The sequence below is a fragment of the Vicugna pacos genome, chromosome 16 (genome assembly GCF_048564905.1).
Source record: "Vicugna pacos chromosome 16, VicPac4, whole genome shotgun sequence".
Classification (NCBI taxonomy): domain Eukaryota; kingdom Metazoa; phylum Chordata; class Mammalia; order Artiodactyla; family Camelidae; genus Vicugna; species Vicugna pacos.
In genome coordinates, this window is record NC_133002.1 from 40,032,956 (window position 1) to 40,060,691 (window position 27,736).

Below are 27,736 nucleotides of genomic sequence, written 5' to 3' on the forward strand. Positions count from 1 at the left end.
AAATAAAATAAAATGAAAAATTAATTTAAAAATCCATAAAGAAATCTAGTTACCTCACCCCACACACATAAAAAACAAATAAATGTTTAATCCACTAACATTTAATCGAATTACTGATATGGTGAAGTCTCCTTTTTGCTCTTTATTTTCAGTTTGTCCTGTCTGTTTCTTACTCATTTTGTCCTTCCTTCCCAGCCTTCTTCTGGGTTAATCAAATGCTTTTAAAAATTCTGTGTTAATTTCCTTGTTAGCTTTTTAGCTATACCTCTTTGCATTATATGCTTAGTGGTTGCTTTAAGATTACAGTATACATCCTTGACTTTTCATAATCTACTTAGATTTAATTTTGTACCACTTCACGTAAACTGTAAGAAGCTTGAAGGTGTATAGTTCCATTTGCTCCCTCCTCCAGGCCTTCCTGCTGTAGGTGTCATATACGGTATCTGTGCGGATGCCAGAAGCCGTAACACATGCAATTCTTGCTTTAAATAGGCAGTCTTATATTTACTTATATTTTTACATTTCTATTACACTTTATTGCTTCCTAAAGATCAGATTTTCTGTTTGGTATCATTTCCTTTTACCCCAAAGAACTTTCTTTAGCATTTCTTATACTGTAGCTCTGCTGGAAGCATATAATTATCTTTGTTTGTTTGGAAATGTCTTTTTTGTTTGCCTTAAAAAAAATCTGCCTTTTTGGATTTTTTTATTGTGGCAAAATATAAACAACAAAGTCTACCATTTTAATCATTTTTAAGTGTACAATTTAATGATGTTTTGTCTTTATTCTTTCTCTGCAGTTTTTTGTTTGCTTGAGTGCTCTCTCTCTAGAGTTCTGATTTGATTTTTTTTTTTCTTTTAGTGCTTTAAAGATGTCTTTCCACTGCCTTCTGGCCTCCTTTGTTTCTGTTAAAAAAACAATATTTCCTTGTATGTAATGTATCATTTTTCTGGTGGCTTTCAAAATCTTATTTTTATCTTTGGTTTTCAGCAGATTGGCAACAATGGACCTAGGTGTGATTTTCTTTGTATTTATCCTACTTGAAGTTTGCCAAGCTTCTTGAGTTTCTACATGTCTTTCACCAAACTCAGTAACATTTCAATCAATATATCTTCGAATATTTTTTTCTGCCTCAATATCTCTCTCTTCTTTCTTGGACTCCAGTACATGTAAGTTAGAGCTTTTGATATTGCCCCACAGGTCACTGAGGTTTTCTTTCTACTTCTTCAGTCCTTCCCCCTCACCACCCTGTTTTTCAGATTGGATAATTGCCATTGACCTATTTTCAAGTTCACTGTCAGTCATTTCCAATTTACTGTTGAGCTGAATTTTTTTTCACATATTGTATTTTTTAGTTCTAGAACTTCCTTTTTTTATAGTTTCTGTTCTCCATTGAAATTTCATATCTGTATATTCATTATGATCATATTTTTCTTTATTTTTTGAGTATAGTTACGATGGCTGCTTTAAAATTCTTGCCTGATTCCAATATCTGGGTCATCTTGGAATTAGTCTCCATCAATTGATTTTTCTCTTGAGTATAATACCTATTTTCTTGTTTCTTCATAGGTCTGCTAATTTATGGTCGTATCCTGATATTACGAATGATATATTGTCAAAGCTCTGGATTCTGTTATGGCCCTTCAGAGAACAGGCAGATCATATATAGAATTCAGAGATCCTTTTCTGTAGCCGTCTCTTCCCAGACTTCCCTCTCAGCTGCTATGGTCCCCCTAAACTCTGTCCTTTATTTTTCAATCATTAAGACTGCAGGTTTCCATCAGAATTTTAGTGTCCCCTGAGGCGCTGACTGGACCCTGCCATCAAGGGAAAAGTTAAAAAATGAGAAACTCACCCCTCCCATTCCTTGCTTCCTAGTGCCAACTCCTCTCTAGTTTCTGCTTGCTTTAGGTCATTTTCCAAGGCCTTCAGATAATTTGTTACTAACTGTACAAAGTTTCTAATTGTTATGTGTGGAATAGTTGTCCTGATATGAGCTACTCCACCATTATTGGACGCAGATCCCCCCCCACCTTCAATCTAATCTGTCCTTATTCCTCCTCCTCCTCAACAATCTGTGCTCTAGCTATATTCAATTATTTGAAATTTCCACAACAGGACGTGTTCTCTCTTGTCTCTGGGCCTTTGTACGCACTCTTTCTCTGCCTTCCCCCACCCTAACCCAAATATCTCCTACTCATTCTTCAGGACTCAACATAGCTATCACCTGTTTTGGAGAACGTCATTAGTCAGCACTGATTCAAGTAACAGACATCTCCTTGTAGCAACAAGTTAAGTGAGAGAAGAGGATTTAATGTAAGAGTACAGAGGTATCCTTGGGGAACTTAAAGAAAGAGATCCAGTCAGACCTCAGATATCAACCAAAACCAGGAATTCCATTTTCCTGGGACTTCATCTCTGTGTCTCTTCTTTGCTCCTCGGAGGGGCTCCTAAGAATCCCAACGTCCCTCCTCCAGTAGTTTTGTTACTGCCTGTTTACTTCTCTCTTCCTCTCTGGGCAGTAAGTTCTTTGAAGGTGTACCTACCCCCTTACTGTCCTTCTCATCCTCAGAATGTAGCAGAGTACAGCCAGCAGAGCTCATGGGTGTAAAAAAAAGGCAGACAAGTAAATTGACCCTTAATGTACAACCCAGCAGGTGTTGAAACAGACATTTTCGAGGTGCTGTAGGAGCCAGAAGAGGAAGCGCCCATGTCTTCATCTGGATAGTCAGGAAGCCTCAGGAAAGATACCCAGTGATGCTGCTTGTCCTCTGATTGGGGGATCCTAGGGAAACATCCCAGAAAAAGCACAGGATCTCTTAAAGACCCTCCCAACCCTCTGGGGCTCTACTGAAATGAAGAGAGAACACTCAGTGTCTTTCTCCACATCGCCTGAAGGGACAAAAATATAGAGCAGAAACCTTGGTGATCTATTCCTCTCACATTTCAACCACTCGAGATTTCTTTCCGTTTCTCTTTCCCATCTGAGAGCCTTCGAATGTTTTCTTCCCTCCGCCTCGAGTGTTTTCCTGGCCCCCTGCCCTTTGACTAACCTCTAAAGAGTTTAAGGTTTTGACTTCAAGGTCACTTTCTTGAGAGGAAGGAGGCCGCTCTCTCCCCCTCAGTTAGGGGGAAACTTACTGCCACACGTCGCACAGCAGCCTGAACTTCCCCTTTCTGAACACTCACCTCATTGTCCTGCCCTGTGTGCGGGCTGCCTTCCAGCATCTGTAATCTGTGACAGCAGGGACCACGTCATCTGCTCCCTGCCTGTTCTCAGGGCTCGGCACCGAGTCCGGCACCTGGGAGTTGCTCAAAAATACTCATTGCTTCCATCGAATTTCAGTAGTTAATACAGCTTCCTCATTTGAAAGAGAAAAACTGAGGCACAGAGGTGGGGGAGTGAGTTTTCCAGCAGTTTCACAGGTGGCAGGGCCAGACCTGGCATTCAGGCGGGAGAGCTCTCTGCCCTGGGGTCCAGCCAAAATTGTCTCCTCAGATTGATTCCTTCCTTCCAGAGTGGGCGGGTGATCAATGCAGGCATTGTTTTTTGTATTATCTAGGCTTTTATTTTTTCTAAAACGTGTACAAAGGTGGAACTCTCCCAGGAATACTTTTTCCCCTCCCAGAAACATTTTTCATTCCTGTAGAAAACCCATTGCTTTTGAAGAGTGAAAAGTGGATTTTTTTTTAATGTTCCCCTCAACATTTAATTTGTAAACTTTCCAACCTAAAGAAAATTTGCACAAATTGGACAATAAACATCCATCTGTAGCTCTTTTTGAGTCACCAGTTGCTACATTTTGCACAGTGGCCTGCTTTCTCTTCCTCTCCCTGTGTGTGCATGATACTTCCTGTCTTCCATGTATATATAAACACACACACACACACACACAGTATGTATGTATATACCCTTCACGTATGCAGGTGCATGTACACTTAATTTTTGCTGAATCATTTGAGTCAGTTGTAGACATGACATTTCATCCCTTCATTTCATCACTTCAACACGTATCTTCTAAGAACAAGAGTGTTCCCCTACCCAGATGCAGCGTGATCACTGCAATCTCTTAATACCATTAGCATATATGTACATCCATATTCAAATGTCCCAGTTATCTCAATTATGTCCTTTGTAAAAGTTTTTAAAATTTAAATCCAGGATCCCATCAAGAATCATGAATCACATTTGGCAGCCACGTCTCTTTCGCCTCCTTTAATCTAGGGTCGTTTCCAGACTACTTGATCTTTCATGATATCGATGTTTTTGAAGCATCCAGCCAGTTGTTTTGCAGACTGTCTCTAATGTGGATTTATCCGACTGTTTCCTTATAGTTAGATTCAGATTAAACTTTTGCTTGTTGTTTTTCAGCAAGTGTGACATCTGCATGATGCTGTGGGTGCTTTTCCATTGCAGCATGTTCATTTCAGATGTCCTGGGCCTTGAGGACATTTACCAGATCCCCAGACCCCAAGGTCTGGGCAGTGGGGAGGCCCAGGGAGCCGGCAGGTAAAGGCCAAAGCTTCGGTCTTGGCAGAGTTCACTGCCAGTGATGGCTACGGATGGTGGGGCACGCCCGCTGGGTCCCCAAGGCCTACGTGAGAACTCCTTCCCACCAGCTGGGCTGGGTGGCCGATGGGTCACCTGCTGCTGCAGCCACTCTCTGTTGAAGCAGCTGCAAGGAGAGTAAGAAGGGGGCTGGGGGCATGGCTGTGCCAACACAGTCCCACTGGAGGGATGGGACAGCAGGGGGACAGGGGGACAGTGACAGAAGGAACCAGAAGAAAAATCAGACTGAAAAGGTGATAGATGGCTTGAACACACACACCAGAGAAGGACAGAAAAGCAAAGAGTCAGACACAGAAACAGAGGGAAACAGAGACTCAGACCCACAGGCCCACAGGAAAAGGAAACCACAAGCTGACAGGCTTCACTGACAATGTCCAAGTCCTTTTCTGAGGCCCTTGGGCTCTGGGATTTTGGAAAGGGGAGCAAGCTCATGTTTATACGGGTCCGACTCAAAGGGCACAAGGGCTTCCCCCAAGAGGCCGTGTGGGTCGCCTGCTCAGTCTGTACTTTTCCAAACACAGAACTGCTCTTTGGTGTCCCAGAAGCCAGGCCCCAGGCCAGAAGTTTCCTGCCCTAGCTCAGAATGTCCCTCCTCCTTTCATGGGGCTGTCGGCAGACAGAGAAGCCTGCTTGTGACATATCTGGGGTGAAGGGGAGGAGCAGGAGAGAGGCAGACAGAGGCAAGGACCCAGAGAAAAGAAGGGCCCTAAAAATAGCCTTCCCTCTACGAGAGGGGAGGAATCGAAAATCCCAGGAGCCACCCAGCGGGTGTGACCTTAATAACCGGCCAGGGTTTTCTCACGAGAAAAGGGACTCCGGGGCAGAGAGTGGAGACTCAGGGAGAGGCAGAGAGGCTGCTTGGCTCCCAGACTGAGCAGGGAACCCAACCAGCAGTCTTCCTGGCCGAAGCTCCTGCAGACGCTAATAGGGAGAGGCTCCTGGTAGAGGAACTCAGCGTGTTCAGAGAGGGCTTTGTGGCAACAATGTACACTGTCTGGACTTTGGCAGGAAGAGATGAAAACGGGAAGAGGGCAGTCAGGAGCCAGGACCCAGGTTTCAGGGCTCACAGCTGAGCCCAAATGAAGCTGAACCCAAATGAACCCTTTCTGCCCGCTGCCCTCACCCCAAAGAACAAACCCCAGGCCCTGCGTCTTACTGAGGAGGTGGAGGGGCGTCAAGGGGCGGGAGAGGACATCCCGGAAACTCTCCAGCCATTCGCGCTGCTCCTTCTCGCTGGGGCAGGTGAAGACGAACCTTCGCTGGGGGGTGACGATGGTGAGGCCGGCTTTCCAGCGATTCCCCCGGATGCCCTTGGGCAGGTCCTCATACACCTGGTAGCCCTGCTCATTGCGCCCAAGAAACACCTGGCCCTGCTCAAACGCGTCCTGGAAATAGAGGACACAGGTCGTCAGAGGCCACACCTGGGGTGGAGGGCCACCTGCAGGCCTGGCAGCCCTCAGCTCTGTTTTAGTAAGAGAGGTGTGTGTGTTGCGGGGGGGTGGGCTGGGGGGCTTTTCTGGGGATTTCAGCTAAGTGGGACCCAGAATTTAAAAGCTCACACCATCAAAGAAATCACACACTGCATCCATTAAAACGGTACCTCATATTAATGGAGCGCTAACTCTGCACCAGGAATTCAAGTGTAGTAATTCATACACTGACCCTCATGGCAACCTCTGAGGAAAGCAGTGTTAGGAAGCCTGTTTTCCAGAGGAGGAGACTGAGGCACAGAGCTAACTGCTCTGTCCAGAGCACAGCATGAAATGTAGCAAGGCTGAAATGTAGCAAGGCTGAAATTCCAGAGCCCTTGCCCCTAACTGCCACACTTCACTGCCTCCTGGTTAGACGCCAGCCCTGGAGACCGGAGGATGGGAAACACTTATTTAGGCACGCGGGCAGCATTTGGGACCCACATAAAGGACTTGCTGAAGGTGAGGGGAGAGAAGAGCTTCGTGCACAGGAGTGACTTAGAGACAAGCGAAGACGAGGTGTGGCCCCCGCTGTGTCTCTCCAGCCCTGTCACTTCCCCATTGTCCCCAGCTGGCACTGCCTCCACCTCAGCTTGGGGTGCGGAGCAGAGGGGCGGGCCGAGGCTCTTACCAGCGGGTTCTTGTAATAGAGCAGCCTCCGCTCCTGGGGATCCAGAGCAAACCATCTTTTCTTGAAAGGTTCTCTCTGCTGCAAAAGAGGGAAGCTTGGACCAGGGCCAGCCAGACTGGGGAGCCCAGAGGTCAGAGGGCCAGCCTGGGCCAGGCCAAGGCTGTGGTCTGACACCCCAGCCCTCCTTCCCAGGCCTTGAGGTCTGAAGGCTCTGCCCACCTCCTCACCCCCACCCGCTAGCTGGGCCATGCTGCCTTGGGGTGCTGTCTGCATGGGTGGGAAAAAGCCTTTTCCTCTTTCTCCAGCTGGGGACAAGAAGCCTCAGAATAAGGAAGCCAGGAAGTTACAAGAGGTTACTGCTCAGGGCGGCTGAGCGCTGGCCTTGGCCAAATGCAAACCTGGGCCAGGAGAAGGAAAGCCCCAGCCAGAACCACGGGGAGGGCGGTGCCAACAGGTGGTAAAGGAGGAAAAGGTGCAACCCTTTTACTAGCTTTCAAGCTGCCTGAGGCTTTCTTTACACTGATTGCCTAACACCTTTCATTGTCTTAACAACCATCCTGTCAGCATATTACACTTTTTAAAAAAAGCATCAGAATGCTGCCGTTTGGGGCGGGTTTTTTTTTAGAGAGCCCCTTTGCTTTTCCCTTTCTGTCCTTTTCTCCTCTCCCCTCCCTTCCCTGCTTCCTTCCCTCACCACACTCCCCCATGTCCCCCCCTACCCGTCTCCAGCCAGACTTCTGACTTTGAGCCTTGCCCCACCCAGCATCCAGGCTGGGTCTGAGATGTCCTGGGGCAACAGGAGCCCCAGTCTTCTGGACCCGCCACGGGAGGCACAGGGAGGCCAGGTTTCCCTTCCTTCATAGATTAGGGGGCATGCGCAGCCAGCCGCTGGGCAGGGAAGGAGGCCCATTAGTGAAGGAGGGCAGAGGCTGGGTCTGAGGGATGGGCATGCCCACGTGAGCCTCCCAGGCACAGGTGTCTTTTCTCAGGCCAATCACGAGCCCCTGTCTCACTTGGACCAACCCCAGCACAGAGCACACAAAGGTTCAAGAATGTCAAAAGCATTCCCCTGAGGAGTTCCTTTCCAGCTGTGCTTTCCCAGGAGTAGGGCCAGTTAGATGGTGTTAAGAGGATAGAAGCTGGTGGTGATGCTGAGGAAGAGGAAAGATGCCCAGTTACAGGGAGAAGCACCTGCAGTGATGCTGGACCACACTCCAGCCAGCTGGGCCCCACTTGGTCCTTCACCCCAGGAACTCACAAACATCCATTTACTTCCTCTTCCTCCCTCCTCCCTCCCCCCTGGTTCCCCATTTTCCCACTTCCCAAATTCCACTCGACTGCCTGCTGGGATAGGGGCCATGAAATCCACCTCCCCACCCCTGATCCTCGCGGAAGCAGGAGGATGTACCTTTGGACCAGTCTTTTCCATGAAGCCTTGTTTGAGGTAGTTCGTGGTGATGAGGGGCACGAGCTGGGGGGAGAGAGACACACACACTGACCCCCTGCCTCACACCCCGGGAGCCTGAGGTTCTGCACCGAACTTGGCTCCCCCAAAAGGGGAAGTTTGGGATGGAGGATGTGTGCACACGGTTCATGGGGTTATATTTGGAATGTGGTATGAATGCAATTTTATTATTTCAACAGAACCAGACGGCAGCACCCCAGATGTCTGCCGAGCTTACCAGCACAGCTGAGGCTTGGTTTACAGACTTAGTTTAAGGATTCCTCTGGCAACCCCAGGAGGAGGGCACAGGCAAGGCTCGGAGGAGACCCTCCTGGTGTCAGGGGGCATATTCTGAGGGTCTCTTGTGTGTCAGATTCTGGGTGCAAAATTCCCAACCACCCTGCGAGGTGGATATTATCACTCTCATTGCATCTATGAGGAAACTAGGTCTCAGAGAAATGGTGGGTATGATGAAGAGCTGGGATTCACACCTAGGACTGACAGACAGCAGACAGACACTAGTGGTACCCCTGCCACTACTCTATGATGCTAAATTATAAACATGCCAAGGCCCTCTGATTGGGCCCCTGGCCAAGACATGGTCACTGGCGGGGACTCTGAACCAGGGCCACCAGGAGGTGATGGCAGGGCAGGCAAGTAGAGAAAGCTTTGGACTAGGAGTCAGGAGAACTGAATTCTAGCTCCAGGTCTGACCTCAACGAGCTGTGTTACCTCGGTAAGACCTTATGCCTCTCTGGGACTGTTCCCCTCTATGGAATAAGAATACTGGATCACAGGATCTGCAGGATTCCTTCCAACTTGCCAGCCTACGCTCAGAGAAGCTTCCAGGGATTGATGCTGGTCTCCTGTGCTCCAGTGGGGGGTCACACTGGCCAGTCTAGAGCTTCGGATGACAATCCAGGCTTTGGAGAGCAGATTGGATCTCCGGAGCTCCTGGACCCAGGGCAGGGGCATAAGGGAAGTGGGGTCTAGGAAGAGGAATGGGAAGTCTGAAAGGGAGAAAGTTGTCAGCCAGAGACAAAAATACAAAGGACAGCACTCCTCTTTCCCTAAAATGCATTCTGTAGGCTTTAATTTCTTCATTTGAAGACAGGGTCCCTAACCGCTCAGAGCCAGGGCAGGGCACGTCCAGGCCTCGGGAAACAATTGGAAGAAGCAGCAAAAGCAGGTGGATGGGCTGCTACGTACTGTACCTTGGATGCATCAGGGCTGGAGGACACGTGTTGTCCCCACTGTGACAGATGAGTAAACTAGGGCTCAGAGAGGTGATGTGCCTCTCTGACTTTGGGGCATGCCCTTTTTTTTTTAATGGAGGTACTGGGAATTGAATCTAGAACCTCATGCACGCTAAGCATATGCTCTACCACTGAGCTAAACCCTCTGCCCCCATGCACTTCTTATTAGAGGACCACAACCCCACTGGGGCTCCCTGCGTTTCTGGCATCTGGATCCCTGCGCTCGAGCCAGGCCTGGGTGGTTGCCCCGAACCTCACACCATACACAGACATGGAGGAGGAGATACGGGGAGAGTAGCAGGTGGGGAGAGAACTGGGGGTGGATAAGGGGTAACAATGGTGGACGAGGGAGGCAAAAGGATGTTGAGGATGTTGGCCAAAGACCAAGTTCCTCTGCCGGGGACAGCAAAGTTGCAGAGTTAGTCCAGACAAATAAGGCCAAGCATCTGCACTTTGTCCTCCGTCCTCTCCAGTCAGCAGCCAGCAGCCCCGCGTGGTGCCTGCAGGGGCATGCCTGCACCAGTTTCGGGTGCTGACTCTGCAGACTGGGAGGGCCCTGACCCAGGCCTGCCTGGAATTGCTCCCAGAGAACTACCATCTCCGGGGCATCACTGGGCCTGGCGTGGACCCCTGCTCCAGACGCTTTGCTCCCTGCAATCCTGGAAATTAAGGAGTTTTCAAGGAGGGCCTAAGAGTTTGGGATAAGAAAGTCCCAGGATTAACATGGTTTCTCCAGCCCTATTCCTTACCAAAACCTCTTGGAGCAGTCTGAAAACAGGGACCAGAGCCCGGCAGCTCAGGGCTGGAAGAGACCCTGAAGATGACCCAGACCAACTGCTATCTTACAGATGTGCACACAGATTCTCAGATGACGGGAGCTGCAGGGGTCACACAGCAAGTGAGCAACTGAGCATCCATAAGCACCCAGGCCTCCTGGCTCGGGGCAGCATCCGCTGGCCCACACTCCACAGCTTCCTCAGCCAAGCCCGAGAGATGGAGATGGATGCCTCAGATGTCTGAGGACAATCAAAAGTGAAGTTCTCAGGTTCACCATTACTCTGTCCATGAAAGGAAGACTGTTCCTGTTAGAATTGTACTGGGGAAGATGCCACTGCCTTCCCGAGACCAGAACATGGAAGGGCAAAGTGGGTTATTGAGTTGACCTTCCTGGGACCCAGTTTCTCATCAGTGAAATGGGAATAATCGCCCTAACCTAACTGCTGGCTGCAAGGAGTTACTTGATAAAAGGGATGACAATACAAAATGGGCTCAAAAGCACTTTGTAAGCAGTACGTTAGGGACCATTCATACATTTTAGTGGGAGAAGGGGTCAGAAAGAGATGCCCAAATCCTGAACACCTTGACACCGTGGGTGGCGGTCACGCATCTGGAAGAAGAGAGCCTGGCCTGCTTTTTGGAGGCCGCCTTGCCGTGTCAAGGCCATAACCCCCCAGCCTCCCAAGGAGAAAGCTTTTGGTTTCCCTCTGAGGTCCCGAAACCCCCAGTCTCAGGGTCTTTGCTGCAAATAAACCTAGTCTGGCCTCAGAGTGTCCTCGGGGTCAGCAGACAAGGAGAGGAGGAGGTGGCCGAGAGGAGACGCGGAAGTTGGGGTCCACATTTAGCTCACCTCAGACTCTGGCGAATCAGGAAAGGCCATTTTTAGGTATTGCAGACGGGCTGCACGGAGAGCATTGAACCAGTCCACTATCTCCTGCAGAGAAAAATGCAAGGGGCAAACGGACAGCCAGTGAGACAGAGCTGGGGGTGGTGGCTGAGGCTGGTGGCAGGAAGCCAGCTGATCTCCAGGTTTGGGCCCACGCACACACTCCCAGTTCCACTCGGGGGCCTGTGGGATGACCACAGGCACCTGGGACGACAGTGCCAGAGTCCAGGGGGCTCACCTGAGCACGTGGGAAGCCACTGGCAGGGAGATCCCCAGAGCCACTGAAAGGACCAAGGTGAACCGCACAGGAGTTATACAATGGCCAAGGACAGTGCTTGGCATTTTCTGATGTGTGTGTGAATCACCTGAGGTTCTCATTAAAAGGCAGATTTGGATTCAGTGGGTTTGGGGGTGGGGCCTGAGATTCTGCAATCGTAACAAGCTTTTGGTGGTGGGATGCCGGTCCGTGGGACACACTGTGGGGGACAAGGGTCCTCAGACAGCAAAGACCAGCTTTCGGGTGGAGACAGGTGGCCCTGGGGAGGTTCATCAGCTGGGGTGCAACTTAGGCTAAGGCTGACTTGGACCTCCTGTGTCACTCCACGAGAAAGCACCCCCCGCTCAGCGCATGTCCACCACCGTCTCTCATCGGGTGGACTGTGTATCTCGCCAGCCTGGCTTCTGCTCTGCTGCCCTCCTTTTGGTCCTCCCCACAGCAGCCAGAGTGATTTCCAAATTGCAAATCTAACTGAGTCTAGCTTAGAGTTCTCTCTGCTGCCCTCAGGAAAAGTCTCAAGTTCTTTAGTGTGACCTCCTTTGCCCTCTGAGCTCCTTCCATCCAAAACTATTTGCAATTCCTCCTCCCCACCCCCATACATGCTGCTCCTTCCTCCTGGAACACTGTGTCTCACCCACCTCTCTGCCCCCTACCTCTGACACACCTTTTACCTAGAACATTCTGCTACTCCTGAGGGTGAGTTTAGAGTCGTAATAGAGTTTTGCTCCGCCCAAGCCCTGATTCTATGAGAACTGCCCCGCCCATTCTCACCCACCCACCACCCACCGCAGTTGTAGCCACATTTGCTGCTACGAGCCCACTCGCTCTTGGCCACAGTAACTGGGCCGCAGCTGGACCAGTGCAGAGGCTGGATGGCGCTCATCAGTTCTTTCTCCTGAGGATTTGAAATTGGGAAGCTGATAGGCTTGCTGCACTTAGATGTAATCTAGTGATTGAGAAATTAATTCGAAATTGGTTTCAAAGAAATGAAACATCACTTCTCTCTTTCTCTCTCTCACATACACACACACACATACCATAGTTCCTGATTCTAATCTCTCAGGAGGCCCAGCCATACTTCTGGCCCTTGAAATAAATACTCCTGTGTCCTTCTCATTTGTGTCCCCTTTAAGCTGATTCACCCAGTTCTCAAATAGAAGCTCCTTTCTCTGGAAAGCCTTTTGGACCACCCCTCCCCCTACCCCAGACTAGGCCACTTAGATGTCTCCTGTGTGTCCCCAGCAGGACCTCCACCCCATCACACAGCATTATCAGCGCCTATTTCCCCATCTGTCCCCCTCCAGAGACTCTGAGATCCTGGAGGCCTGCTCAGGGCACCGCCCCACTCACGACACGCTCCCCAGAATCTAGCACAGCACTGTGCATGTTGTAGGAAGGGGCCTTATAAGGGTTTCACAAAAGAGTGAATTCATGAATGCATCCCTGATACAGATGTGAAATCGCTCACCAGAGTCTGTCTTCTGCAACCGCCACAACCGTGAGCAAATAGCATGTACAGTGCACTTCACCGTAATGACATGCTCTCCTGTTCGTGGTTCATGGTCACTCAACCCTCACAACCCTGCTAGGAGGTGGGTGTTATCATCCATAAACTAGCAGACTTAGGAGGGGAAGGGACCTGCCCTTGTAACACGGCTGGGAGTGGCATAACCAGGGCCCCAACTTCTGACTGCAAACCCCTGGCTCTTCAGACCACACCACTGGGAGCTCAGCCCAGACTGGGGAAAGAGTATGAATCCTGCTGGGGCCGAGGGAGGGCGACCCGTGGTTCCAGCCCAGTGCTAGGGCCCCTTGGGAAGATCCAGTCCTGTATCTGGTTCCTGGCTCCTGCTGCTAAGGGCTCTCTCTCCAGCAGAGGCACATGGGGTGGGAAAATGGGTGCAGGGCTCAGGAACCATTGACTACATGACTGAGCAAATTACTTAACATGTCCATCCGTGCCTCAGTAGCACAGGGATAAACCACTTCTGGAGTTGTTCTGAGGATGAAGAAATAAGGTCTAGTGATTACCAAGAAGAGTGCCCAGCACAGAATTGATTGAAACTCACAAAATATCAGCTTCCACCTTGACCCCTCCCCACCTCCACCTGGCCTCTCTGGCCCTCTCCCAGTCCCCTGACCCTGCTCATCCTGGCCTGGCTTATTCCCTTGGACCTGCTCTTCTCTGATGGCGCTGATTTCCTGGACTTTTAAGGAGTGCTTCTCAAACTTCAGTGTGCATAAGGATCACCTGGGGATCCTGTTAAAAAGCACTTTCTAACCCAGTAGGTCCGGAGTGAGCCTGAGACTAGTTCTAACAAGCTTCCGGCTGGGGTGGTGCTAACGCTATTGGTGCCGGGCCACATGTTGAGAAGCAAGAATGCACCGCTGCCGCTGCTGGAGCTTCTATCCACTCCTCCTCTCATGCTAGGAATCTCTGGCCCTACCTGGATTTGCCGTCCGGGGGCACAGTCCCTCCTGGTAACTGGATGCCCCTTGGTGGCTGTGCACCGTCCAGACACATGCATGGTGCCCACCAGGTTCCCTTGCCTAATCTTGTTCTGCTTTCCTCATACCTCTGTTTCTGCCCAGAAAGTGACAATAGATGAAAGCCAAAGGCAGTAGCAAATCTCGGGAAGATGCGCGCAGAGGGAGTCAGGGAGCTGAGCCTGCCGGTCTGGGGATGCTCAGCTGGAGGCCGGCGTGACAACGTCGTCATCTCACCTTCCCACTTTCGTGATACACAAACAGGTTCCTGATGTGGCCCTCTCTCCAGTAGGTGATCTGCAGCCCATGGGGGTTCCCTATCTTCTCTGTCTGGAAGGTGGCATTCAAGTCCTTGATGCTGATGACAGCTTTGGGGTCTTTCCCCTAAAGAAGAAGAAGCAGATACTCAGGATGCTAACGGTCAGCAGGGTGACTCTCAGCCCCTTCGCCAGTGAGCTTTTAATGCCTTAATGCAAACAGATTCCCAATTCAGAACTGCATGGGTTTGTTTTAAAATTTTTTTCTCCTTCCAGTTTCATTGAGATATAACTGACATACAGTACTGTATACATTTTGGGGTTTGTTTGTTTGTTTGTTTGTTTGTTTGTTTGTGTGGGGGAGGTAATTAGGTTTTTTAAACTTTATTTTAAAATTTTTTTAATGGAGGTACTGAGGATTGAACTGAGGACCTTGTGCATGCTAGACATGCACTCTGCCACTGAGCTATACACGCCCCCTAGAATAATATTTTTTAGGTTGAGCCACATTGTTGCATTTATTACTAGCTTGTCCCTTTTACTGCTGAGTAATATTCCATTCTACGGATACACTACAATTTATTTATTCATTCACTTGTCGATGAACATCTGGGTACTTTCCAGGTTTTGGCTGTTACAAATAAAGCTTCTGTGAACAAGATTTGTGTACAAGTTTTTTTGTGTAGACTTTTTTTTATTCCTCTTCAGTAAATATCTAAGAGTGGAATGGCTGGGGTATGTGGCTAAGTATACATTTAACTTTATTAGAAATTGCCAAATTGTTCTTCAAGGAGGTTGTATCATTTCATGTCCCACCAGCAATATATGAGAGTTCCAGTTTCTCCACATCCTTGTCAACACTTGGTGTTGTCAGCCTTTTTAATTATAGCCATTCTGGTGGGTACATAGTGTATCTCACTGTGATTTTAATTTGCATTTCCTTGACTGCCAGAGAGACCAGGCATCTTTTCTTTTATTTATCAGGCATTTTGATTTCCTTTTCTGCAAACTCCCAATCTATTTCCTTTCCTATTTTGCCAGTAGGTTGTCTTTTTCTTCTTGATTTGTAATTTTTTTAATGTGTTCTGAGTATTAATATTTTGTTATGTTGAGATATCTTCTGAATTTCACTTTCTTCATATTTCACTTTTTTGTATTATCCAAATTTTTTACATAAAAATAAGTTACCTTTATGATTTAAAAATTTTTCACTTGGGGAAAGAATTTTAAAAAGAACAAAAGCAACTCATTGCATTTTTAGACTGCTTTAGACGGACCAGGCTTAGCTGCTCTAACAAACAGATCAACTTTCTCCAACGAAGGATGAGGAGACTGACATTCTAACTCACAACAGCTACTGGGCTTCCATGCCTGCTCCTAACTCTGCAGCAGCACTATTTCTCCCAACATTTTGTACTTGAAATACTTTCCAGTGTTTTAAATTGGAGGCTGAGAAGAAATCCGTACTCTCCTTTGAAGGGTTAGTACTCTTCATCCCTCATCATTTTTCACCTGGCCCCTGATTGCAGCCACACTGGAGAGACCCTTTGGCATTGCTCTGATCCATCCAGGAAAGATACAGGGGAAATAAACAGTAATTTCTGCATCTAGGAAATGGAATAAGGTGAAGGCTAAAGTGCTCAGAGCTTGTCCTTCTCTTAATTTCTTGGCCATTCCTTCACATTCTCTTTGCTGGAAGTTTCTCAACTTTCTGTCCTCTAAATATTGGACTATCCCAGGGCTCATAATGGTTGATAATCTCCAGAGATGGCCCTCACCAATTCCTTTCCTCCTGGTATGCACATGACATTCCACCCATAAAGAGGTGGAATCTATGTCCCCTCCCCTTGAACTGGTGATGGCTGCATGACTTGTTTTGACCAACAGACAGCAGCTCCTGGCCTAACCTTTAAGAGGTGTGGCAGCATCCCCATTTGCTTGGGGGAAGCTGGCCGCCATGCTAGTACGAAGCTTGAGCTAGGCTCCTGAATGAGGAACAGTCCCATGGAGAGAGAGAAGCCACAAGGAGGAAGCCAAAGCACCAGACACGTGAGTGAGGGCTTCCTGGGTCTTCTAGTCCAGCCCAACCACCAGGAAAACATAGCAGGCAGAGTGACTCAGTCGATTCCACATGGAGTTCAGTGACACAGCCACAGCCTGCTCAAATTCCTGACCCACAGGATCGTGAGAAATAATAAACTGATGCTTTAGGACACTGAATTTTAGGGTGGTGTGTCACCCAGCAACGAATAACAAAAATACTCAGTCCTCACACATCTTTTCTCATCCACACTCACTCCCCACCCAGGTGATTCCAGCCAGGCCTGTTGCTAAACCAGTTTACAGGCTGATGACTCCAGCTCAAAATTCTCCCCAAACCTCCAGACTCATATATTCAACGTCTTCCTCAGTCCCTACTTGGATGACTAATAAGCATCTCAAATGAAAGAGGACTCTTGATCATCTCAAATGAAAAAGGACTCTTGATCATCCCCTTAGGGAGCTAAGTCTTTGCCATCTCAGCAAATGACAAATCTATCTTTCTAGCTGAGGAAGGCAAAAATCTGGGAATCATTCTTTAAAACAAAAAAGTATTGGAGTTTCATTTTATTATTCTTATTCTTTTAGTGGAGGTAGTGGGGATTGAGCCCAGGACCTTGTGCATGCTAAGTATGCATTCTATCACTGATCTGTACCCTCCCCTCAGGGATCATTCTTGATTCCTCTGACTTTCACACTCCGTGTCCAATCCTACAGTAGATCCTATTGGCTCTACTTCCAAAATGTACACAGAAGCCGACCGCTTCGAACCATCTCCTTCACCATTATCCCGATTTAATCTGTTATTCCTCACTTGGATGACTACAGTAGCTTCCTAACCATTTTCTCTGTTTCCACTCTTGCCTTCTCCTTGCCCACTCTCACCCCACTAGCAACCAGAGTCCCTCTTTAAAAAGTTTTAGTCAACGTATATCACTTCTCTGCTCAAAACCCTCTTGCGACTTCCCAACAGCAGAGTAAAATGCAAACACCTAAATTTTTGGTAAATTATATATCCAATAAGGGACTTGTATATAGAATATATAAAGAACCATTACAACTCAATAATAAAAAGACAAATAACCTAATTAAAATATGGGGAAAGGATGTGAATAGATATTTCTACAAAGAAGAAATACAAGAAATGGCCAGTAAGCACATGAGAATACCCTCAACATCATTGCCACCAAAGAAATGCAATTCAAAATCACAGTGAGTTATTATCTCATGTCCACCAAGATGGCTGTAAACAAAAAGACAGATAATAACAAGTGTTGGTGAGGATGTGGAGAAATTAAAACCCTCATACATTGCTGGTAGGAATGTAAAATGGTAGCAATAAATGGAAATAGAAATAAAAACAAAAATAAACAAATAGGATCTCATTAAATTTAAAGGCTTTTACGCTGTAAAGGAAACCATAGACAAAATGAAAAGGCGACCTACGGAATGGGAGAAATATTTGCAAACAACACTACTGACAAGGGATAAATTTCTAAATCATGCAAACAGCTCATACAGCTTAATATAAAAAAAAATCAAACAGCCCAATTAAAAAATGGGCAGAAGACCTAAAGAGATATTTCCTCAAAGAAGACATACAGATGGCCAACAGGCACATGAAAACATGCTCAATACTGCTAATTATTAGAGAAATGCAAATCCAAACTATAATGAGGTATCACCTCACACCAGTCAGAATGGCCATCACTAAAAAGTCTACAAATGATAAATGCTGGAGAGGGTGTAGAGAAAAAAGAACCCTCCTGCACTGTTGGTGGGAATGTAAATTGGTGCAGCCATTATGGAGGACAATATGGAGGTTCCTTAAAAAACCAAAAATGGAGTAACCATATGATCCTGCAATCCCACTCCTGGGCATATATTTGGAGAAAATTCTAATTTAAAAAGACACCTGCACCCCAATGTTCATAGCAGCACTAATTACAGTAGCCAAGACATGGAAGCAACCTAAATGTCCATCAGCAGATGACTGGATAAAGAAGGTGTGGTCTACATATATATACAATGGGCTATTCTTTACTCAGCCATAAAAAAGATTGAAATAATACCATGTACAGCAACATGGATGGACTTAGAGCTATTATCATATTAAGTGAAGTTAGTCAGACAGAGAAAGACAAATATCAGATGATATCACTTACATATGGGATCTAAAAAAGTTATACAGATGAACTTATTTACAAAACAGAAATAGATTCACAGACCTATAGTTACCAAAGGGGAAAGTGGGGGAGGGGAGGCATAAATTAGGAGTTTGGGGTTAACATACACTACTATATATGAAATAGATAAACAACAAAGATCCATTGTCTAGCACAGGGAACTGTATTCAATATCTTATAAAAACCTATAATGGAAAAGAATCTGAAAAATAGCATATGTATATATATACATATGTGTGTGTATAACTCAATCACTTTGCTGTACACCTGAAACTAGTACAACATTATGAATTAACTGTACTTCCATTAAAAAATGGCTTAAAACAAAAGAAGAAAAAGTGTTGGAGAGGATGCGGAGAAATTAGAACCCTCACACTTTGCTGGTGGGAATGGAAAATGGCGCAGCTACTTCGGAAAAAATCCTCAAACTATTAGACATAGACTTACCGTATGACTCAGCAATTCCACTCCCAGGGGAATTACCCAAGAAAGATAGAAACATATATCCATATGAAAACTTGTACATGAATTGTTCATAGCAGCATTATTCATACCAGCCAGAAGTGGAAACAACCCAACTGTCCATCAACTGCTGAATGAATAAGTGAAATGTATTGTATTCATACAGTGGAATATTACTTGGCAATAAAAAGAAATGAAGTACTGATACATGCTACAACATAAATGAACCTTAAAAACATAGTGCTAAATGTTACAAAATATCACTTACAGTATGGGTCTATTTATATGAAAGATTCAGAAGAGGTAAACTCTAGACAGAAAGTAGATTAGTGGTTGCCTAGGACTGGGGCGGGGAGGGGAGGAGCTAACACATGGATTTCTTTTTGGGGTTATGGAAATATTCTAAATGTGGTGATAGTTGCACAAGTCCATGAAAATACGAAAACTATTAATTATACACTTTAAATGGGTGAATTCCATGGTATATGAATTTACATCTCACTTTAAATAGGTGAATCCAATGGTATGTGAATTTATATCTCAATAAAGCTGTTTCAAGAAAAAAAAAAAAAACCAAGTCTTACTATGGCCTACAAGGTCCTCCACTCATTGAGCCCGTCTCCCTCAACCCTTTCTTTGTTCAATCTGCACCGGGCATTCTGGCCTCCTTTGGTGCCCTATAGACCCAGCAAACATTCCCAGCTCAATCCAGGGCTGTGGTCACGGTTGGGCAGTTTGTGCACTGAACAAAAAGTCCCTGGCGGGAGGTGCAAGTGAGAACTGCCGTCCAGGCGTCTGCTTGTCTACGTGAGACCAGGGCTGCACCCTCTCAGAGGAGTCATCGTTTCTAATCAGCACTCAGGTCTGCGTGCTGACCACGGCCATGCCCAGGGCTTCTGCATGTGCTGCTCCCTCTCCTCCCACCCCTCCCCCACAGGTCCACGTAACTCCCTCCGTTTACTCAGTTCTCTCCAGGGACCTCGGAGAGGCCTCCCCTGACCCACTTGTGGTAGCACCTCTCCCGCATCCACACTCCCATGCTCTAACCCTTCACCTCCTTTTTCCTTTCTTTCTTTTTTTTTTGTAATTTTCTTTTATTGTTTTCTTTTTCTTCCAGTTTTATTGAGCTATACTTAACATATATCACTGTATAAATTTAAGGTGTACAGTATGGTGATTTGACTTACATACATCATGAAATGACTATCACGCTAAGTTTAACACATCCATCATCTCCTATAGATCCAAGATTAAAGAAATAGAAAACATTTTTTTCCTTGCGATGAGAACTCAGGATTTACTCTTTAACAACTTTCATATATAACATAGAGCAGTGTTAATCCTATATATCACGTTGTACATGATGTCTCTAGTATGTATTTATCTTATGACTGAGAGCTTGTACCTTTTGGCTGCCTTCATCCAATTCCTCTCCCCACACCCTCCGCCCTCTTTTATTTTACTTTGTAGAACCTCTTGCCACTGGATAGATTATGTGTTGAGGTCTGTTTTGGTCACCACCTGTCTCCATCTACTAGAATGAAAACTCCATGGGAACAGGAGCTTCATTTAGATCCACTGCCATTTCCCCAGGGCCTGGAAGAAAGGCTAGTCTACAGTAGGGGCTTAACAAACATTTCTCGAGTGCATGAATAAATGAAGCAACATCAAGTGGTCATCAAAGGATTAAACATGGACCAGTCTAAGCCATTCTAGGTGAACAGAGGCATGCTTTCTAGTGGGCTGGGTTGATTGTCCAGACAAGAAAAGTCGCAGAATGCAGCACCTAACTCTCAGTGGCTGATGCCATCCACATGACAAGGCACCACTGACCAAAATGCAGACGTCAGCGGGGTGAGAGCCAGCGCCTGGGGAGGGAGGGCCCCCACTGCGCGGGCCTCTTACCTCCTCCTTAGTGTAGTACTTCAGCAGGCCTTCCCTCGCCAGGAGGACAAACCTCCTTCTCAGGAACTGTGCGTTATCCCTTCCCCGTTTCCACAGGAACCCTTCTCGGTTACCTTCCACCAAGGATGAGAAAGAGTGAACACAGCTTTCAGACGAACCAGCAACTCACGCTCCCCGTACTGTAGGTCTCAAGGGTGGAATGAACCTTCCACCTGTTGCTGAAATGTCACAAATCTAGTTTAGCTATTTCAGCTGCAGGACATGAAGGGTCCCGTCTGGGGGCCAAATCTGCAATGCTGTATGATTTCCGTCGGGATCCCCCCCAGCCTTCTTCCATGGCTGTTTCCTAAGAAGACATAGGAAACCCTTGAGGAGGCTAAGCACTGAGAAAATGGAGTGATTCTGAAGGAGGCCCAACTTCACGCTGACATCAGCCTAATGAAATGCTCCAGAGTGTGGGGTTAGTGAGTGAAGTCTAGGCCCCTGCTGGTGGGTGACTCGTCTGTGCTCCTGGTAGCCGGGAGATTTGAGCACTGGCTGCCTCTGGTCCTCAAAGAGTGGTTTTGTACACTTTGCTCTCTGGGTCAATGTCACCTCAGACTCAGAGCAATTGGGCAGACACTACCACAGGTCCAGGGCCACCGATGAGGTGGCACCCTGCACAAAGGCAGGAAAGGAGGCGAAATCCAGTCCATGTACTCTCCCAAGCCTTGTGCCACACCGGGGACTACATTAGCCAGAAGCAGGGGTGTCTGTTTCTACTTGGTCTGCCTGGTGGGTGAATCTTCTTGCAATTTATACTAAGACTCTGTACAACTTTGGCCCTGCAAGGTCCCAAGACCAATGTCTTCTCAGCCACCCAGACTATAAAACCCCACTGGCCGATGTATTGCTATTTCAGAGGCAGAGGAACTCATACCTTGCCCTCTGTGGCCAGAGCAAGGGCAGCAGGTCTCTGTCGGCTGACCTAGTTCAGGCACTTTGTGTTCTAGCACGCATCAGAACAGACCCCAAAAGATGATGAAAATAACTTTACCTGGGGGTGAGATGGTTTTCCCATCAGCCATAAACTCCTGTCTCTCATACTTAGCTCGAATCCATTGTTCCTTTAAGACCCTAAAAAGAGAGACCCTTTAGTCAGTTGTGTCTCATGCATCCTCTTCCCACAGTAGCTTTCTGAGCACCTGCGGCTGAAGGGAGCATCCCAGCAGGTGCCTGACTGCCTACGCAGGCTACCCAGGGTTTCTCGCCTGGCAACCATTAACATTCAGGGCTGGGTAATTCTTTGCGGTTGGTGGAGGGGGGGAGCATCTTGTGCTTTGTAGGATGTTTAGCAGTATCTCTGGCCTCTCCCCTCTAGATGCCAGGAGCATCCCCTCCCCAGATGTGACACCCCAAAGTGTCTTCAGACATTGCCAGTGTCTCCCCAGGGAGATATATTTCTCCCAGGGGGCTGTATGCAAACCATTGTGCTATTCCAACCTCAGCCTCAGCCCTCTAGGTCAATGAGACAGGCATCAGCTCCCCTGGACCATTTCCTCTGCCACATCCCACTGCAGGTTCATGAGCTTAAGCCAGGAGGGTCCATGAACCTCTTCCTGTGGCCTGCTTGTGAGATCTGGCCATGCTGCACTGGACAGAGCAGTCTGACCACCTGGGGACCTGGTTCTACTCTACCATTTATCCACTGTGTGACCCAGAGCAAGATGCTTAACTCCTCTGAACTTGTTGGGGTTTCAACGCAAAGGGCCAGAATCATGCTGAGCACATAGTAGGTGTTTGATGTCAGCCCAACCAGATATTGCCATCCGTGACCCCTGCAGAAAATCCATGGAGCTGAGAGTGGACTTATTTCAATTGTTTAGTTCCTTCTTGCCTTTTCCAGGTAAATAAATATCCAGGGTTTATATGACCTCATCCCTCAGTCATAGGGTTGACCTAGAGCTGAGTGCCTGGCCCAGCTGGCCAACCAGAGCTCTGCCCTGGGCTGTGGGGACCAAAAGGAGCAAAACTGAGAGCGATGGGCTGGAAGCCCTCGCCAGGGTCAAGCTGGAGCCTGGATCATGGACGTGGCCTTGCATACAGCTACACGAAGGAAGCCTGGCTGAGAGAAAGAGGCAGAAAGGGGAGGTAGGAAGGGGAACCAGAGAGATTTCAAGAGACCTGATAGTGCTTGAGCCCTGGTGTTCTTCCTGAGGGTGGCTCCACCTCTGCTCTTCCTGTGGTCTGATCCCCAGAACCCAAAAAATTCCCCTTGTGCCAAAGCTGGTTGAAACTGAGTTTCTGTCACATACAATCAAGAGCCCCACTGCATGCACAATCCTTGCCCCCAGCACACAGAGGAAACCTAAGCCACAGGATCAGAGATGGGAGAGGGAATGGGGACCGAGATCCTGAAGGTGAGGAATTCTGGGGCTTTTAGAATAGAGAGTTGGAAGCCATTAGCATTCAGCCAAAAGGGGTTAAAGTGCAGGGCTGTGTTGGAATCATGACAACATGGTGTCTGTGGTGCTGGCAGCAAGCCTAGAGCTTAGCAGGTGCTCATCAAGTGCCTGCCCCTTTCCCCTCGGAGCAAAGGGCTGAGCGGCAGCAGTGAGGGCAGATGAGCCAAGCTCTCTCCAGGCACATCCCTCAGCTGGGCCAGGGACCAGCCAGTAGTCCGAAGCGGACACTGAGAGAGGGATTAAAACCAGTGTGAGGCTGTCTTGTGAGATGTTTTACATAAGTTATCTTATTTAAGCCCTAGCACCATGCTATGATGTAGGCATCACCCTCTACATTTCAGGGATGAGGATGCCATGAATCAGAGAGGTTAGCTAACTTGTCCACCTCTCACAGCTACATAGCAGTAGAGTCAGGAAACCATACAAGGTCTTCTGATTTGAAAGCTTTGTCTGCCCTGCCACTGCATGCCTCATCAGTAGCCCCTGGGTTGTTTAAGTACTGGGAAACTGCAGGACCAGGAAATCACCCACTCACAGGCAGTCGTTGGCCTGGGGAATATAGTAGAAAGCAGGGACTCTGGCTTCGTACTTGGCCTTCACACGGAGGTTCCCGTTGTGGGTCATAAACTGCAAGACAACAGCAATTTGGGGTAATGTTAGAACTTGAAAAAATGTGAAATGAAACCACAGTCTACCCAGAAGGCCGTTGTTCTCACTGGCTCCTAGGCTGAGTCAGGAGACACTCCTACTGGAGTTTGACGTGTCCCACTGAGCTGGGTATCCATGCAACAAGGTGCTGTAATAACCATGCCGCATATAGACTGAGCACTTAACAGCTCTCACACATTTGTTCATTTGATCCCCTCAACCACTGTAATCTGACCATCCCCATTTTAGAGGTGGGAACACTGAGGCTCAGAGAGGTTAGGTCACTTGGCCAAGGTGACAAGCTAGTAAGTGGAAAAGCTGGGATGTGAACACAGACTAGTCTAACTTGAACCCAGACCAGTCTAACTGCAAAGCTCATGTTCTTTCTCTGACCTGCTCCACAGATGGCCAGGACTACCAGCCACAATCCCTGCAAGTCTGCAGGAGTCAGATGCAACTGGGGGATGGGAGAAATTTGCCCCATAGACTATGTAAGTCAGACGATCACTGGGGACCTTTGGCACCCGAGAGGCCCAGAGGCAGATGTGCCAGGGGTAGCCTTGGCCAATGGTCACCACTCAGGAACAGTAGTAGCCCATCTGGGATGAGGGCACATATGGAAAAAAAATTAGGTTTTAATCCATATCCCATGGGCAGGGTGAACACTATTCTCCCCTCCCCCAGTGGCCACCGGGCTGTTGGGCCACAGGATTCAAGTGGGTTTCGGATCCCAGCAGAGCAGGGTTCACATTCCAGCTGTGCCATTTGGTCACTGACGGACACTTGGGCAATAATTGAGCTACAGGGGTTTCCCCTGTAAAGATGAAGAAAATGTATAATGGGAGCCATGAGTCACAAAGAAACAAGCTTCAGGTTTATGTCCTGCTTTCCTGGTTTCCTGTCTTTCTCCTGTACTAAAAGGCAAGCTCCATGTGGACAGGGATGGTATCTTGCTCACTGCTCTCCCCTAATACCCAGCACATGTAGGCCTTCAGTAACTTGTATGGCATGAGTAAGTAAAGCATCCAGTCCAGTGGTCTAACACGGTGCCTGGCACAGATGGGCACTCAGTAACATGAGGACAAACTCCTCATCTAGCCAGCACAGTTTAAGACTGCCTGCTCTCTGAAGGTCTGGCCAAAATGTCCAGGCTAAAGGTGTCCTTCATCTCTGAAGGGCAGGAGAGCAAAGTGGCTCATTTCCTGGCCAGGAGGACTGGAGGGGGACAAAAAAACAAGAATCAGGATACTTCTGTTCCAGTCCAGGACTTCAGCTAATGAGAAAAGTAGCTGTTAATCGACTGCTTACTTTGTACCTGCATTGATCCTGTGTTTAATCCTTACAGCAGCCCTGTGAAGGGGTAGTGCTATCCCTCTAATACAGATGTGGAAACTGAGGGTCCACAACTAGCCTTAAATAGCAAGCTCAGGGCCTCACAGCTTGTAAGTAAGCAAGTGATGGAGCTAGGATTTGAACTCAGGGCTTCTGTCTAAGGCATCTCTAACTGGCTCCTTATTGCCCCTCTCTGGACCTCAGTTTCCTTCCCAGTAGAATGGGAGCGCCCTGACCATGCCTCCACTTCAGTCCTGCTGTTCCAAGGCTCCCCACGTCAGCCCCTTGCTACCTCCACAATACTGTCGTCCCAGAAGTCAAGTCTCACAGATTTCACTCTGCTGATTTCAGGGAAGTTGCGGTGGACTCCGGAGCAATTCAGACAGATGAAGATGCCTAGCTTGTAAGAGGCCCAGTCGGGATCTGCGGGGTGAGAAGGCAAGAGCAGAGCTGGGCGGAGGGCTGGTTGAGGAAACCAAGGTTGGGCTGGGGGCGCTGGGAGAGACAGGGCTTGGCAGATAGCCTGGGGCGGTGTCCAGCTCATCCCAAGTCTTCTCTCTTGCTCTCCCAGCCTTGGGTGAACTAAGATATCAGCACGAAAGACCAGGAGAAGATCTTGGAAGGAGTCGCGGGGATGGGGGTGAGAGGCCGAGGCGCGCGCGATGTGGAAGTGACAGGACCTGGCGTAACCCTAGAGGAGAGGGCGAAGGGGGAGGGACCCGCACCTAGGCGCTTGTCGCCTGTCTGGGGAGCTGCAGGGGGGAGGGGGACCGAGTCAGGCCCCGCTGTGTCCGCAGGATCGGAGCGCTGTGGAGCAGGAACGCGGGAGGGCCCCTGGGCGTCCGGGTTGGGGGAGGGGACACTGGCCGTCAGGGAACCCTGACCTGGAGTCTGGGACCTCTGGTGTGTGAGATGTTTGTGTCCGAGGGTGTGGGAAGTGGCTAGGTCCTGAGTGAAGACGTCAAGGACTGAGGTCCGGGTGGGTAGGGTGTCTGGAGGGGGAGGTGAGCAGAATGGTCAGGGCATTCGGGGGTCCGGGATCTCGTGTTGGGATCCTGAGTGGGGAGGTCAGAGGATCTGGGTTCGGGTAAGCGCGGTACTGGACGGGGAGAGGGCGGTCCGGGGCCCGGTCCGAAGTGCTGTCATATGGGTCACGCGAGGTTCCAGCGGGGGTCCGGGACCGGCTCGGGTCCGGAGGGAGGAGAGGGGGCCGGCGGGCCAGAATCCCGCCCTGGGTCCCTGGCTGCACGCGCCGCCGCGCCCTTACCCGCCGCCCCGCAGTCGGCGCAGTACGCGTTGCCGGTGCCCGCCGCCCGCAGCAGCTCCAGCAGCCGCTTCTTGTTGCGTTCACGGTCGCCCATGGCCGGCCCGGCGGGCTCAGCAGGGCTCAGCCCCACAGCCCCCCGGCCTGCGGCCGCCCATGACCAGCGCGCTCGCGGGACAGGTAGAGTGGGACGCAGCCCCAGTGTCTCCCGCCCGCCCGCGCCGGCAGCCCCGCCCCCTGGACTGTAAGCCCCGCCCCCTGGACTTTCCGCAGGGCCCTCGGCGAAGGCCAGTTCACCTCCAACTCCGCGGACTGAACTCCTCTCTCAGGCGGACATGCGGCCGGGAGGGACCCGCGTGCCGGGCTTGGAGTCACTCACCCTGGCCGAAGATCAAATCCTGGTCCGCCAGTGGCTAGTTTCGTGACAGCGGACAGCCTAGGCAACCTTTCTGGGCCACAGTTTCCACCTCTGTCGGAGGGGAATAGGGTGTATGTCCCTTGGAAAATTAAACAGTATCTAACTTCTGTTACAGCCTTCTCCTGATCCTACATCTATTTAGAGACTTAGAAGCATTCAAATGTCACCTCCTCGGGAAGCCCTCCTTGATATCTAGCCTTGAGTAATCTCTTCAGCTTCTGGTCTTGCTAGAATGCCGACCATTGTAGGATAAAGTGATCCCTTTGGCCCCGAGCACTTTCTATCTACCTTGAATCACAGTTTTTTATGTATGTATGTTACACCTTCCCTGTCCTCAACACACACATGTTCACACTAGATAGTTTGATGTCAAAAGTTTCACTTCTGTAACCCACACAGCTCCTAGAAAAAGCACCTGCACATTTTTAGAAGTCCAATAAATAGTTGCATGGCTCTGTTGAGCAGGAAATGTGGTTTCACCAGCCAGGACACCGCTGGGCACTTTCATCTGTGAAGTTCCATCACTGTGAGATGTGGGGCGGGCTTAGGTGGCCCCATCCCTGTCCTTCCTTGACACCATCCTCCATGACCCCACAGACTTCTGGTAATGCACACATTGGGCACACTTGCCATCCCCTCTGTAGGCAAACACCCATCTGTCATATGCATAAGGCTTAATGAGCATGGATCCTAAATTTCCATCCTGATGCATTACAGCTAATCTTCTAGCTGAACTGTCAGCATCCCCAACACAAAGGCGTGCACACATGCAAACACATGGGGCAGCATGGTATAATGGGATGAATCCAGGAATTCAGGCTTTGAGTCTTGGTTCCATCTTTTACTAGCTATGTAGTCTTGGGTCCTTCACTTCTCTGAGTTTTGGACTCCTCATCTGTAAAATGAGGGTGGAGAGATCACCTAATAGGGTCATTGAGATGAGCCAGTTCGTGGAACACAAGCCATCCAAATGCTCCTGCCC

General features: G+C 48.6%; 1 protein-coding gene and 1 long non-coding RNA gene across 4 annotated transcripts; one reads left to right on the forward strand and one right to left on the reverse strand.

Moving 5' to 3' along the window:
* Nucleotides 1–3,447: 3,447 nt before the first annotated feature.
* Nucleotides 3,448–26,556, reverse strand: ADAP2 (ArfGAP with dual PH domains 2). 2 transcript variants are annotated; one of them, XM_072938951.1, is made up of 11 exons: nucleotides 26,340–26,556; nucleotides 25,401–25,495; nucleotides 23,628–23,719; nucleotides 21,685–21,764; nucleotides 20,649–20,761; nucleotides 14,036–14,182; nucleotides 10,999–11,082; nucleotides 8,080–8,142; nucleotides 6,672–6,749; nucleotides 5,728–5,956; nucleotides 3,448–4,677 (listed from the first exon to the last, which is right to left on the reverse strand). In XM_072938951.1, exons 1-11 carry the CDS (start codon nucleotides 26,431–26,433, stop codon nucleotides 4,643–4,645), a joined length of 1,110 nt encoding a protein of 369 aa, XP_072795052.1. In that variant the 5' UTR covers nucleotides 26,434–26,556; the 3' UTR covers nucleotides 3,448–4,642. The 2 variants fall into 2 exon arrangements, with proteins under 2 accessions (XP_072795052.1, XP_072795051.1); XM_072938950.1 differs by having other exon boundaries at nucleotides 3,449–4,677; nucleotides 25,365–25,495; nucleotides 26,340–26,555.
* On the forward strand, nucleotides 25,398–26,849 carry LOC140686132 (uncharacterized). 2 transcript variants are annotated; one of them, XR_012059669.1, is made up of 3 exons: nucleotides 25,398–25,502; nucleotides 25,644–25,712; nucleotides 26,610–26,849. It is a non-coding gene; the product is annotated as an uncharacterized lncRNA (long non-coding RNA). The 2 variants fall into 2 exon arrangements; XR_012059668.1 differs by having other exon boundaries at nucleotides 25,413–25,475.
* The last annotated feature ends 887 nt before the right edge of the window (nucleotides 26,850–27,736 follow it).

What these genes read in the sequence shown, in the direction of transcription:
- ADAP2 (XM_072938950.1), bottom strand. Translation starts at nt 26,433, where the DNA reads ATGGGCGACCGTGAACGCAACAAGAAGCGGCTGCTGGAGCTGCTGCGG. An exon ending in GAAAACCATCTCACCCCCAG is followed by an intron (nt 20,762 to 21,684) that starts GTAAAGTTATTT and finishes CCTTGGTGGAAG; the next exon opens with GTAACCGAGAAGGGTTCCTG. An exon ending in GACGCCCCTCCACCTCCTCA is followed by an intron (nt 4,678 to 5,727) that starts GTAAGACGCAGG and finishes CTCTCCTTGCAG; the next exon opens with CTGCTTCAACAGAGAGTGGC.